Source organism: Anopheles coluzzii, chromosome 3, assembly GCF_943734685.1.
Source record: "Anopheles coluzzii chromosome 3, AcolN3, whole genome shotgun sequence".
Taxonomy (NCBI): Eukaryota; Metazoa; Arthropoda; class Insecta; order Diptera; family Culicidae; genus Anopheles; species Anopheles coluzzii.
This window is the reverse complement of record NC_064671.1, coordinates 17,796,816-17,808,568: the sequence shown is the minus strand read 5'-3', so window position 1 is coordinate 17,808,568 and position 11,753 is coordinate 17,796,816. Positions and strand designations below refer to the sequence as shown.

Sequence of the window (11,753 nt, the reverse complement as noted above, 5' to 3'; positions counted from 1 at the left end):
ACAAAAAAAATTTGTTTATAAGCTTTAAGTTAAATTGTTATCAATTGTTTAAAAAAGTGTTTTTTTTATTTGCGAGTAGCTTCTTAGAATACCATAATTAAGCCTAAGCATTTTTTCCTGCGTAAATGAAGAATAAATAAACCTATTTATTTAAAAAAAAAAAACATTCATTTCCCCGTTTTAAAGATAAATTAATCCTTCCAAATGAAAAACATACGTCCCCATTTTGTCAACACAGCCCAACTGCCAATTGTTTTGAAATTCAGCACTCTATCAACCTTTGGTGTGCTTATGCACCTGTATACCTATAAACCTTGACCCAACACTGCATCGACCGAGCAGGGTGAAAACGTCCCAGGCCTTCATTGGGTATAAAATTCTCGGTGAGTCATGACGTGTATTTCGTAGCTTCGGTGATCTCTGGTTCTTCAACGCCCTTGGCTGGAAATTAGAGATAGAAAGAAAAGACAAAAAAAAGAAAGGATAAACGCTTCATCCTTACGCGAACAGTGCGTTTTACGTAATCGTCCTGGCCAGGAGGGGAGCGCACCCAACCGTTGGTTCCATTCAATAGGCGCTGAAATTCTGGGTAAAAATTTTCAGCTGTAGCACACGACGGGCAGCGCAGCACTTCGCTAAAAAGAAGGTCCGCCGCCATCTTGTCAATTCGCAGGGTAAAAGAATAAAGCGAACGTCGAAGGCACTGTTGCCGTGGGGGCGCTACCGATATTGAGTACCGATGAAAAAAGAGCCTGTAACAGATTGCATTTGATAAAGTTAATTTCCGTGCACTAACTACCGAGATAGAGCGAGAGAGAAAGACATTATTTTGGAGAGAAAATCATGATTGCAAATATAATTACGTTGCCATACAGTGTGGTTTCCCTTTGTTACCCTCCGCGCGAAGGCCGTCATGTGCGTGTGGAGAAGGGGCGGAGGGAATTTGCCATTGTTACGTGTACGCTCGTTGAACGAATGTAGTAGTGTTTAAGGAGGCCGATGTACCCAGTTATTTTACCGTAAATCGAGATACGTACGATTTTGGCCTGGCAGGAATTTTCCTGCTGCGCTTCCGCATATCAAAAGTGAAGTAGAGGTTCATCCCGAGCGGAAAGTTAAAATAGCAATTTTGTCGTAAAAAAAGTGAAAGTTAGCCGTACGGGCTAGAAAGCGCGTTCACGTCAATCAAGTGAACCAAATTTGGACGCATTTCGACGGTGCTACCTAACTGCGCATTATTTGCTGTGAGGCTCATTATTAGCCAACCCACACACACATACACACTCGCACATGCATGCATACGCATTGCCCCAAGCGGTAGCGCTAGCGGAAACGCCCTTTCATTTGCTGCCTCGTCATTCGTGAACAGCAAATGTCATGGTGCACGCCATCATCGATCCCTTCGGGAACGGACGCGACAAGTTTTCGGCAGGCGCCGCTAGGTGGCGCTGTGCCTGCTACCAAAGCAAAGCTGGTTCGCCGTATCAACACGGTGTGTCGGTGTGGCAAAGCTGTGTGTTCGACCTTTCCCCGTGCCTTCGACCTTGTTGTAATTGTAGTAACGCACATGCTGCTAATTGTAAACTAGTGTAAGGACGTAAGTGAAGCAAGCGAGCGGCGTGAAGAGCCAGAACACACCGAATGTGTTGATGATGCCCCATCAAAAGTTAGACAAAGTGTGTACTAAAGCTTGATTTACCTCTGTTTTGCAGCTAAAAAACATACATTGTGCTAGAGACACAATACCCACACCCCCCACCACCACACAGAAGTGATCATATGATATATGCGTTGTGGCTTTGATGCCATATGATAAGGCCTGGAAAGCGCGAGATGTAACCATCCTCCGTAGGGGTGGCCTATGAGTAAGAAAAGGAATTAGTTTTTAGTTTTAATTGTTATCGAAATAGCAAACTGGATTGTAAACATTGATATCACGAGCACAGAAAGTTACACCGTTTTTTTAGTGTGTAAATTGACGGCTTCAAGATGGTGAGTACGAATTTGCGTTGTTATAAGATGAGATAAGTGGGAAGATAATTTGTGATTTTTTTTTATTTATTTTAAACAGCCACGTATCGATCCAATGAAACTGCTCGTGTGCCTCAGCGTGCTGCTGGCACCGAACGGTGGCATTCGCAACGCGGGGGAAGTGAGGCGGTTAGCAAAGTAAGTATTGGTTTGGCGTTAAAAGACACCTCAACCAGAAAATCAGATTTCTAACATTTTTTTCTATTCTTTTTTCTTCTATTTCATCTCAGCTTAATGGCAAAGTTTTCGAAGAAATTAGTTTCGAAAGCCATCTACATACAGATACTGAAGTGCACGGAGACGGAGCTGTTGGGGCAGTTCATGCAAACCGGCGGTTGGTCGTTGGTGCACATGTGGCTGGTCGATGGGATCGGCTCAAAAAATTGGCCCCTCATCCAGGAGCTGATGGAGCTGCTGCTGTGCTGTCCGGTTGATGTGGAGCGGCTGAAGATAAACAGCACCCCCCGGCTGGTCAAATCCCTGTCCACCGACAGTGCCAATGAAAGTAAGTGTTGCAAGCTGTGTTTGTTCGCACCAGCGCGCGTGCTTAGTAGTGTGCAGTTTTAAAACGATCATAGGAGTCATGTGTTTTCGTGCTGATTGGTATGTGTGTAATATCGATTCTCTTTTTTGCGTGTGTGTGCTTTATTTAAACAGGTGTAAAGGTTCTTGCCTCGAAGCTGGTCGAACAGTGGCTGTATATTGTGAAAGCCCCGAAACAGCTGTCACCGATGGTTCCAATAAATCAATCCGAACTGCCAGCAATCACTGGCCTGGCGGGGACAGCTGACGGGAAGCAATCGGGTGCCGAGTCGGCCATTGGTCAAACCCCAACGGTTGGGGCTGCTGTTGTGGGAAAGCAGGGGGTAGCAGACATTGCCGCGGGGAAAGAGCAGCAGCATTATCAGCGCAACGGTTACGGGCCCCATGCCGCCGATTCGGGCGAAGTGGACGGTCAGACCGAGACGGCAAACCACGATGGTATGGTGGACGGTGACAAAACAACATTCCAACCGACGGGGGAGGCGGCAGCAACAGTGGTGCCGGCAAAGAAGACATCACTGGTGCTAAAGATCACCACCAAGAACGGCAAGCAGGTCGTGGCGAAGGTGATCAAATCGTCGACGAGCAGGAAAGGTCAGCGCGACTCCGCGGACGGGCGTGCGGCAACCGATGGGGAAGGCGCACACCCGGACGATGGTGACGAGGAAGAAGATGACGACGACGACGAAGAGGACCAGGAAGAGGTGGTGGTTAACATCGAGTCCAGCAAGCCCAGCGGCGAGGAAGCGACGGTCGCCGCACCAGTCGCGAAGAAGGACGATCAGCTGAACGCGGCGGAGACGAAGAAGGTGGATGTGGTACCGAATGGAGGGACGGAGGGTAGCAAGGAAAGAAATTCTTCTTCCTCGAAGGACAAGGATCGCCACAATCACTCGCATCATCGCGAACGGGAGCGGGAAAAGGACCGAAAGGGTAGCAGTAGCAGCCGTTCGTCCTCTTCCAAAACGTCCAGCAGTAGCAGCAGCAGCAGCAGCAAGCATAAATCGTCTAGTAGCAGTAGTAGCAAGAGCAGCGGCTCGAGTTCTAGTCGCAGTAAGGATAAAGACCGTCACGGTAGTAGTAGTAGTAGCAGCGGGAGCAAGCACAAAAGCTCCTCCTCCTCTTCGTCCTCTAAGTCAGGCAGCGGCAGCTCCAAGAGCAGCAGCAGCAGCAGCAGCGATAAGCATCGCGATAAGGACAAATCGTCGAGCGGTGGCAGCAGGGATGGTAAAGAGTCCAAGGCCCAGTCTGCCTCGCCCAAGCTCGCCCGGGCTCGCTCGCGGGACGACAGTGTCGGCGGCTCGAACGATAGCGGTTCGGAGACGAGCAGCGTCACCAACACTAGCGCGAACGATTCTAAAGTGGCCAAGTCGACCACCATTCCCAGCAAGAAGGCTTCGATCTCGATCGAGGTGCGCAATCCGGAGAACCGGGTCAAGACGGTCAAGACGTACAATTCACAGTTCCGTTCACACGGTCTGATTGAGGAAGCACCACCGCCACCGTCGCGCAAGGGGTTGAAGAAACCGTCGTCCGCGTCCTCGCCGTCGACTGCTTCGCCTGCTGCGACCGCTGCGTCCAACAACTCCTCCGGCAGCTCCTCCGCCGTGATCGGGTCGACCGCCACCGGGACGCTGAAGCGCAGCTCGCCGACCTCATCGTCGGGCCGGGACGCCGTGCTGGCTGGCGTGACGGCAGAGAAGAGGGCCAAGGAAGATCCCATGGAGCGGCCGGGCTCCATCAAGCTCATTCCACCGAAGCGTCAACGTAAGTGCAGTTCCAGGCTGACCCTGTTTAATTGGGCGTCTTTTTCTTTGTCTTTTGCCTCATTTCAGCTCATTATGTGTGTGCCGTCGGTGGTTGGGGTCGGTTGATGGCTGCGGCCGAGAGGCGGGTGTGTATTGCTGTGCCGCTCTGGTAGGTGGTGGCCGTACAACTACGGGCTGATTGACCGTGTGGTGGTTGACTCAGCGGGACACATCGTTTGTGCGCCATTTCTCTCTACTCTGCGCACACACGGTTGAGTGTGAGTTGCATGCGAAAGTCTCGGCGGCGGCAGTGCTGCTGTGGCGAGTTGGCCGAATGCTAGAAGGATGACCCCCTCCGGCGCTGGAAGGATGGTGGCTTCCCTTATTGCGGTTCCCGACTATCACGATCAATAATAGAAACCGTCGTGCGGAAAAATGTTTGGTAATCGGGGGTGGTTCGTCTCTTAGCACTTGTTACCTTTCTACAACAACAAAATCGCTCGTTCGTAAGGGGCGCGCGCGAGTGGACGTAATTTAAAAAACACTTTCATTGACCACAAGTGAAATTTATTTACAGGTTCGGTTATCTGTTTGTGTGTGTGTGTGTTTTTATATTTTTTCATCTACGCATATATTTATAATACGTACGCAGAAAAAAGAGGATCTAAAAAACGTTTCGCGTCCGCTCTTTCCTTGCGAGAGGACCTATAATGACTGGAAAATTGAACGAGTCGTTTGTAGGGTCCCTTGCGTTGGGAAAGCGGTTGCGTGAGAGCCTGAAAAACAAACATGATCTACCCGAAAATAATATATTAAACCTCAAAGGATCCTCCATTGCGTGTGTCAGATACCTTAAATGCTAAAAGAGCTAAATAGAGTCTAACAGACTGTTGATATAATTTTTATTACTAGACAATTAGCTTTTGTCTGTCTAGGTTAATTTTACTTGGCGAATGAGGAAGCCAATTAAGTTGCACGCATCACGTCGTTCCGTTCGTTTTGCGAGTATTTGGCCCAAGGCATTATTGCTAAGCAGATCATTGCAAAAAAAACAATATTTGCACGTGTTTCGTCTGTATGAACTATGTTTAATAGACAAAGGACTGCTTATTTATATGTCCTTAGTGCTTTTTTTTATAGACAAAGGACTGATTGTTTATAAATCCTATTTTGTTATTTTTTATACACTACATACAATTCAACCATCTTGTACGTTCTAGTTACAAGCAAGGGTCTTGAAAAGGTCGTATGTTACGATTTAGTGTGTTTTGTTATCCTAAACGAACGCCAATTCCTGGAAATATCCACGCCAACTCTTAAGAACCCGTTAAAATTTGTTAACCTTCTGCGCTCAATTAACGTCTTTGTATATATTTTTGTTTAAATTTATCATTTCATTTTGCCTTATCCCCCCGTATCCGTGCTACTCAAAACCGTCTACATGTAAAAAAAGAATATCGCTCAAATAATGTACAGCAATCTCTTACACCCCCTGTGCGTGTAGGATCGATGCTATTTTCTCTGTTGTATTGTTGTATGTGACGGTATAAAAAAAAAACTCGAAAAAGAAAATATATGTAAAGCGAGACCAAGCACACAAGCACAATAAATTTGAAACCCGAATAGTCAAACTTGCGAGATGATGAATTCCTTGACATCCGTTGGACGCTTCCCTATATACATCAAATCAATCATATATGACATTTAACTACCCTTTGGCTTCGTAAAGCATATTTTCTGTAAAATATAACGCTCCACATTTCCCCCCTTGACGCGCAGTGTCGCAACAACGTGATTTTATGTACACGCTTAAATGTAGATTACTCCCATCAGATGGATCAGATGGTTGTGTTGTCTGTGTATAGATCATAGAACAAGGTTTAAACGATGTGCCCTTGATGCTTTCCATCGATAGTGTAAGCCCTCGGTGTAGCATAGATTAGAACCGTCCGACGACGCTGTGGTTCTTGGAATCACAGATCTCGTCCGTTATTGTATGCGAAGCTCGTTGAATTGGCCGAGCTCTCTAGATCAGGATGTAGCGTAGCCGTACCAAAACTAAGCTATCATAATTTGAAATGAGGGTCTTGGGGCTTGAACTCAAGACAGGTTGCATATATGATTAGCACTGCATGTAAAACGGCTATTTGAAAGGAATGCTTTGTGTGCAGTTTTTTGCTTTATTAATAGCATTGCTATTTGTGTACCCCATTGTATGTATGTACGTACCTTCGGAGCAGATGATAAATGACAGCATTGAATCATATTTGATACGTGTTTTATGTAACTAAACAAATCTTCAAAAGCTCTCGCAACCGCTTCGGGGGAGCGAGATGAAGGATGAAGTTTTAAAATAGATTCATATGAAGTGCGTTTTTACGCCTTTCGCGATGCAAATAAACCCAGCATACGATCGGTTACATTTCTCGAGCTTTGTTTGCGTCTGTTCGGTGATAGTGTTTTTGAATTGCGATCGCTTTATCGTACAGTTCACGACCGAAAGTGTTTCGGAGTTGTTCCAGCTGTCCGTAACCTTTCCCAAGGCCATGGATGTGCGCCACGGCTAGGGCGCATGCCTGGAATGGAACGGCGCGAAAGTAATATGGAACTGTGTACTGATTCCTGAGAATATTATTCCAAATTGTATACTTTTGTATAGATAATTTAAATAAATTATCTAGGTCAGGTCATAAGAGAGGGAGAGAGAGAAAGCGCGCGCGCGAGAGAGAGAGAGAGAGAGAGAGAGAGAGAGAGAGAGAGAGAGAGAGAGAGCTAGATTTTTGTCTGCCGTTTTACACGGTGGATGAACACCAACCATAATAAGTAGCAAAACAAAGGCTAGGCATGATTAATTATACGAGATAGCCTGAAGTTGGCTGCTATTAGTATGTCTGACTAGTAAAGTAGTTTTAAACAGAAAGGCCAGATGTGGGGCACAAGGGCGTAGTTTAAACTTGTACGCCGACCTGTCCATTCAATCTTCAACTTCTCTTCAACTTTTGGAATTGCTTTTACATATCTTTTACATATTACAATCTTTTATCTTTTTACATATTACAAACGACTTTACAAAACCAGATAAGCACAGACTGACCTCACGGTTAGGGTTGACGAAAACAATTCTCAAATGCGTACTATGCAAAGACATATTACCTGCGGAAAACCCTTCTTCTCCTAACGAAGCACGTGACTGATTCCATAAGAAAACCGTTAACCGTTGCGCCAGAACACACACCAACACGGGGCGCGCACCGTTCAAAAGATGTTCCGCCATTCTCATACCATACGCCGTGAGGAGAGCGTGCGCAGCGAACACGCGTAGTCTACTGTATGCGTTGGTGTTAAATGCACTGCTTCGCGTTTCTATTATGTATTTCACCATACTGTGAAATTAATCTAATGTGGGTTAACCAACAACAGGCGATGCATTTACTCAATTATTTTGATTACCATCAAAGCAGAAAAATTACTTCATTTTGTGCTCGTAGTCGGTGCGCGCTCTTCAGCGTTTCGTTACAGCTTTTCAAACCCATCCGCAGTTCAATGGTATTCCGCACGATAGCATAAGCACGTGTAAGGGTTAAAAAGAGCATATATGCGACCCTTGGGCGCATAAGGGATTTTAGGGAGTTAAAATTATTTAGTTTTAGGTGCGTCCAACGGGCGTAAAGTGTTTCCCCTTACAGGTATCGCCATCCAGTCCATCAACCTACCAACTGCCGGCAGCGCCACCCTCAACCCCACCACCTTAAACGGCTCATTTTTTAAATATTTCATTCCTTATATGTTTCTATGTACACAATACAAACGTATATTAGAAGCAATAAAGGAGTTATCGCAGCAGAACGCTAGAATGACTTTAGTATACTGATGTTTTGTTTTCTATTGCTCTCCAAACGTTTTTACTTTTAGATGCCTTGGTCGAATCGGACATGTTCATGGACGCACTGTCTGCCACGCTGCGCAAGGACGTGAAGAAACGGAAAAGGCGCACGAGTGGCTCTGAAGGGGCCACTGCTGGTACCGCCACCGCTCCCAGCAGCAAACCGACGGGCGAAACGACGACCACCACCTCTACCACCACCGCCACCACTGCAGCAGCCGGAAGCAAACCAGCTGGATCGGACGCAAGCACCACAGCAAAGGCGAACGCTCCCGGTAACAGTCCTACCAGGACGGAAGAGCATGCAGCGGAAACAACGGCGCCCACCCCGACCACTCCTACCTCACCGAAGGTTCCTACGATCGCACCGATGTCCTTCTATCGGGACACGCTGGCGGAGCAGGAGGAGGAAACTGGAACCGAGCCAACGGCCGGAGAGGATGATGAAAAGAAGAAGGATCAGGCGGAAAGCGATAGCACACCTACTAGCAATGGTGATGGTGCGGAAGAGAAGAAACCCAGCGCGAGGAAGAATGATGACACGCCGGGAGACGAAGATGGAGGTGATCATGCTGACGATGATGATGACGATGATGACGAGGGACCGGTCTTGAAGAAGTCCAAACGGGCCAAGTGTGAGCTGAATGAAGATGATGATGAGGAAAAGGGTGCGGAAGGGGAGGAGAAGAAGGTGAAGAAGGAAGGAGAAACCGTGGCCGACGACAAGACTGAGCTGATGGACGTGGTAATGAGCGACGTGGAGAAGAAGATTGCCCAAGAGGCGGAAAGCGGCGTAAAGAAGGAAGAAGGTGGCACGGAAAAGGAAGACGAGGATGGCAAGAAACCGCCCGGTCCGGGCTGTGGCCCCGACGGGCCTCCGGGCGTGCTGGTGATACACCGGCGCAAGGGCCCGAAGAAGCAGCTGCGCTGGCGGGTGGCCGAGGAGCTCGAGGAGGTCCGTTACTTCGAGCTGGACGTAACGGAGCGCTGCAACGTGACCAAGTCGTTCACCGACATGAAGCAGATGGAGCGGGTGGACGAGCGGCAAAAGTTTATGCTGTCGCGCAAGGTCGGCTCGGAAGACATCATGGTCGAGCGGACGGCGTGGCGGCCGCTGCTGCAGGTGGACAACGTGCCCCCGTCACCGGACGGCAGCCAGAGCCTGGAGCGCAACGTGCAGCGGCAGCGCGAGCGGGGCTGCCTGCAGGCGCTCTACTTCAACAAGCACATGATACCGGACTCGCCGGCCGAACCAGACCCGGCGGACACGTACCAGACGGCCGATCCGGTACACATACCGCTGGAGGACGTCACCGGCAATCCGGACTCGGTGAACGATTTCACCAGCATGCCGTGGCCGGATCCGCGCTCGACGCCGCCGCACGAGTCGGGCGCCTTCAGCTCGCCCTTCTTTCCCTCCGATCTGCCGCCGGGGGCCGGCTTCGGGGCGGGCGGTTTCCCGCCCCCGTTCGCTCCCGGTGCGGCCGCCACGATCGGGCCGGGACCGTGGAATTTGGGTGTGCCGGTCGGTGCACCGGGTGTTGGCGCCGGCGGACCCCGGGCGGGCGTGCTGCCGCCGGGCATGTTTCCGCTCAGCCAACCACCGCCCGGGCTGGTGGGGCAACCGGCGGCCGGCGGCAGTCCAAATATGCTGAATCTCCCGCTCAGCATGTCGCCGAACGTGCCACCACCGGGAATGTTCCCGGGTGCGAACAACTTTAACGCACCGCCGCCCGAACTTGGTCTGCTGGCGGCGGGTGGTGTCCCCGATATGGGTGGCAGGAGGGGCGATGGCTTTCGCAACGGCCCGCCGCCCCATCAGCAGTGGACGGCAGACGGTAATCGGCCGTTTGGAGGTGGCGGTAACAATAATCCTAACCGGGGCGGTGGCGGCGGCGGCGGCGGAGGTTTCGGAAACCGTGGTGGAGGCGGTAACTGGAACAATCGCAACCAGGGCAATAACAACAACAACGGGAACGGCAACCGCAATGGCGATCGCAGCCGGATAGGCGACGATGGGCGAGGCAATTTTAGGGGCCACTGGCTGCAGGGTGGCAACCGTGGCCACAACAACAATCGTGGCGGCGGCGGTGGCCGGAAATGGTAGCAGCGGATGGAGACGGATCAGGATGGTGATAGCAGTTCGGACGAGCGGATGGATCTGTCCTGAGACGTGAGCGGTGTGTATGTGTGTAGTTTCCGTCCCATCATCCCGACCGTCGTCGTCCCACTGTGAAAATCTCGATCTCGATCTCTCTCTCGTGCGCCTATTTGTTTTTCTTTGTGGTAGATGCTTTGTAGAAAGATTTCACGCTGCTTTGGTTAACTTGTTTTATGGAACTATCTTTAGTGTGCCGTATAGCGTTAGGAGCTTAGTTGTAATATAACAGTGGCAGGGTTGATTGCAAATAGGATCGGCGATCATTGTTAAATGGGAACCGTTGGAATATAGCAATTTAGGGAACCGCCCTTTTTGTGTACATATAATAGCAATAGCGAAGTTATGAGGGTGGGCACGTCGCATATCTAAGTCGACAAAGAAAGATTGCAGTGCTTCAGAAAGCAAAGCATTTACACTTAGCCCTGTAATTATGTAGCTGGGGAATTTTATTTGCCTTTCTGGCGGTTTGGCGCATATCTCGTGTTGTTGCATAGGTGATAAACGGATCAACAAAGAAGGCATCTTTTTATTTCCGAAGCATTAAAAAGATAACGAACATGAACAAATAAAACATGTTTGTCCGCGGAAGAAGCGCATTAGAAGCGAATCAAAATCGCACTCGATAGAGAAGATAGCAAGATTTAAAAAATAAGGGGTTTGCTCGTGAAAATATTGTACAAATCTCTAATTTACGATACTTAAGATAGAAAGTATGTAAACCCACAATGCTGTTGCAGTCGATTTGAATGATAAAGAGAGGAACAAACGTACCCGGTTGAATGAATGTTTTGAGTTTTTGCTTGTTTTTGTTGCAACTTTATACAGATAAGAAGAAAAAACTAAACTGTGCAATGCCTTTTACACCGCATAATCGGTTGAGTGCCAGCAGAGTCGATTGAAGGAAACACGTTTCGGAGCAGGGATCGTAATTATTTGTCGCTTGTTTATTAACTGTATCAACTATCGTCACCGCTATACATTGCAGTTGCATCTTATATCTTATATATTGTAGTCTGTGTAAATATACGAAAATATAAGGAATCAATAAATTTATCAAAATGTATGCCATTCGTGCGTATCTCTGTTTGTTAATAACAAATATCGTGGATCCGAAACAATTTACAGATAACCTCAAAAGGTAAGGATGTAAATTAGCCTTCAAATAATGAACAAAATTCGAAAATATTAGAGTACATTTATTGACATAAATTTTCAAATTGATTGAACGTTTGCTTGCAGCATTTTTCGATTCAATTCGTAACGGCTCTTTGAAACGGGCATGAGAAAAGATACACGTCCGGCGATAACCCTCGTACGTATGTCTGTTCGTAGCCCGAATCGACGCCCTATTTCCATTCTTCTTTGCTTCCGTTTGCAGCGCACACCA

The 11,753-nt window shown here is 48.3% G+C and overlaps 1 protein-coding gene across 3 annotated transcripts; it reads left to right on the top strand.

Moving 5' to 3' along the window:
- Window positions 1-234: 234 nt before the first annotated feature.
- On the top strand, window positions 235-11,150 carry LOC120955021 (nucleolar protein dao-5). 3 transcript variants are annotated; one of them, XM_049608775.1, is made up of 6 exons: window positions 235-1,597; window positions 1,713-1,992; window positions 2,072-2,169; window positions 2,262-2,536; window positions 2,689-4,341; window positions 8,235-11,150. In XM_049608775.1, exons 2-6 carry the CDS (start codon window positions 1,990-1,992, stop codon window positions 10,310-10,312), a joined length of 4,107 nt encoding a protein of 1,368 aa, XP_049464732.1. In that variant the 5' UTR covers window positions 235-1,597; window positions 1,713-1,989; the 3' UTR covers window positions 10,313-11,150. The 3 variants fall into 3 exon arrangements, with proteins under 3 accessions (XP_049464732.1, XP_040231404.2, XP_040231407.2); XM_040375470.2 differs by having other exon boundaries at window positions 236-1,589; XM_040375473.2 differs by having other exon boundaries at window positions 365-383.
- Window positions 11,151-11,753: the final 603 nt, after the last annotated feature.

What these genes read in the sequence shown, in the direction of transcription:
- LOC120955021 (XM_049608775.1), top strand. An exon ending in CACCGACAGTGCCAATGAAA is followed by an intron (nt 2,537 to 2,688) that starts GTAAGTGTTGCA and finishes TTATTTAAACAG; the next exon opens with GTGTAAAGGTTCTTGCCTCG. An exon ending in CATTCCACCGAAGCGTCAAC is followed by an intron (nt 4,342 to 8,234) that starts GTAAGTGCAGTT and finishes TTTTACTTTTAG; the next exon opens with ATGCCTTGGTCGAATCGGAC.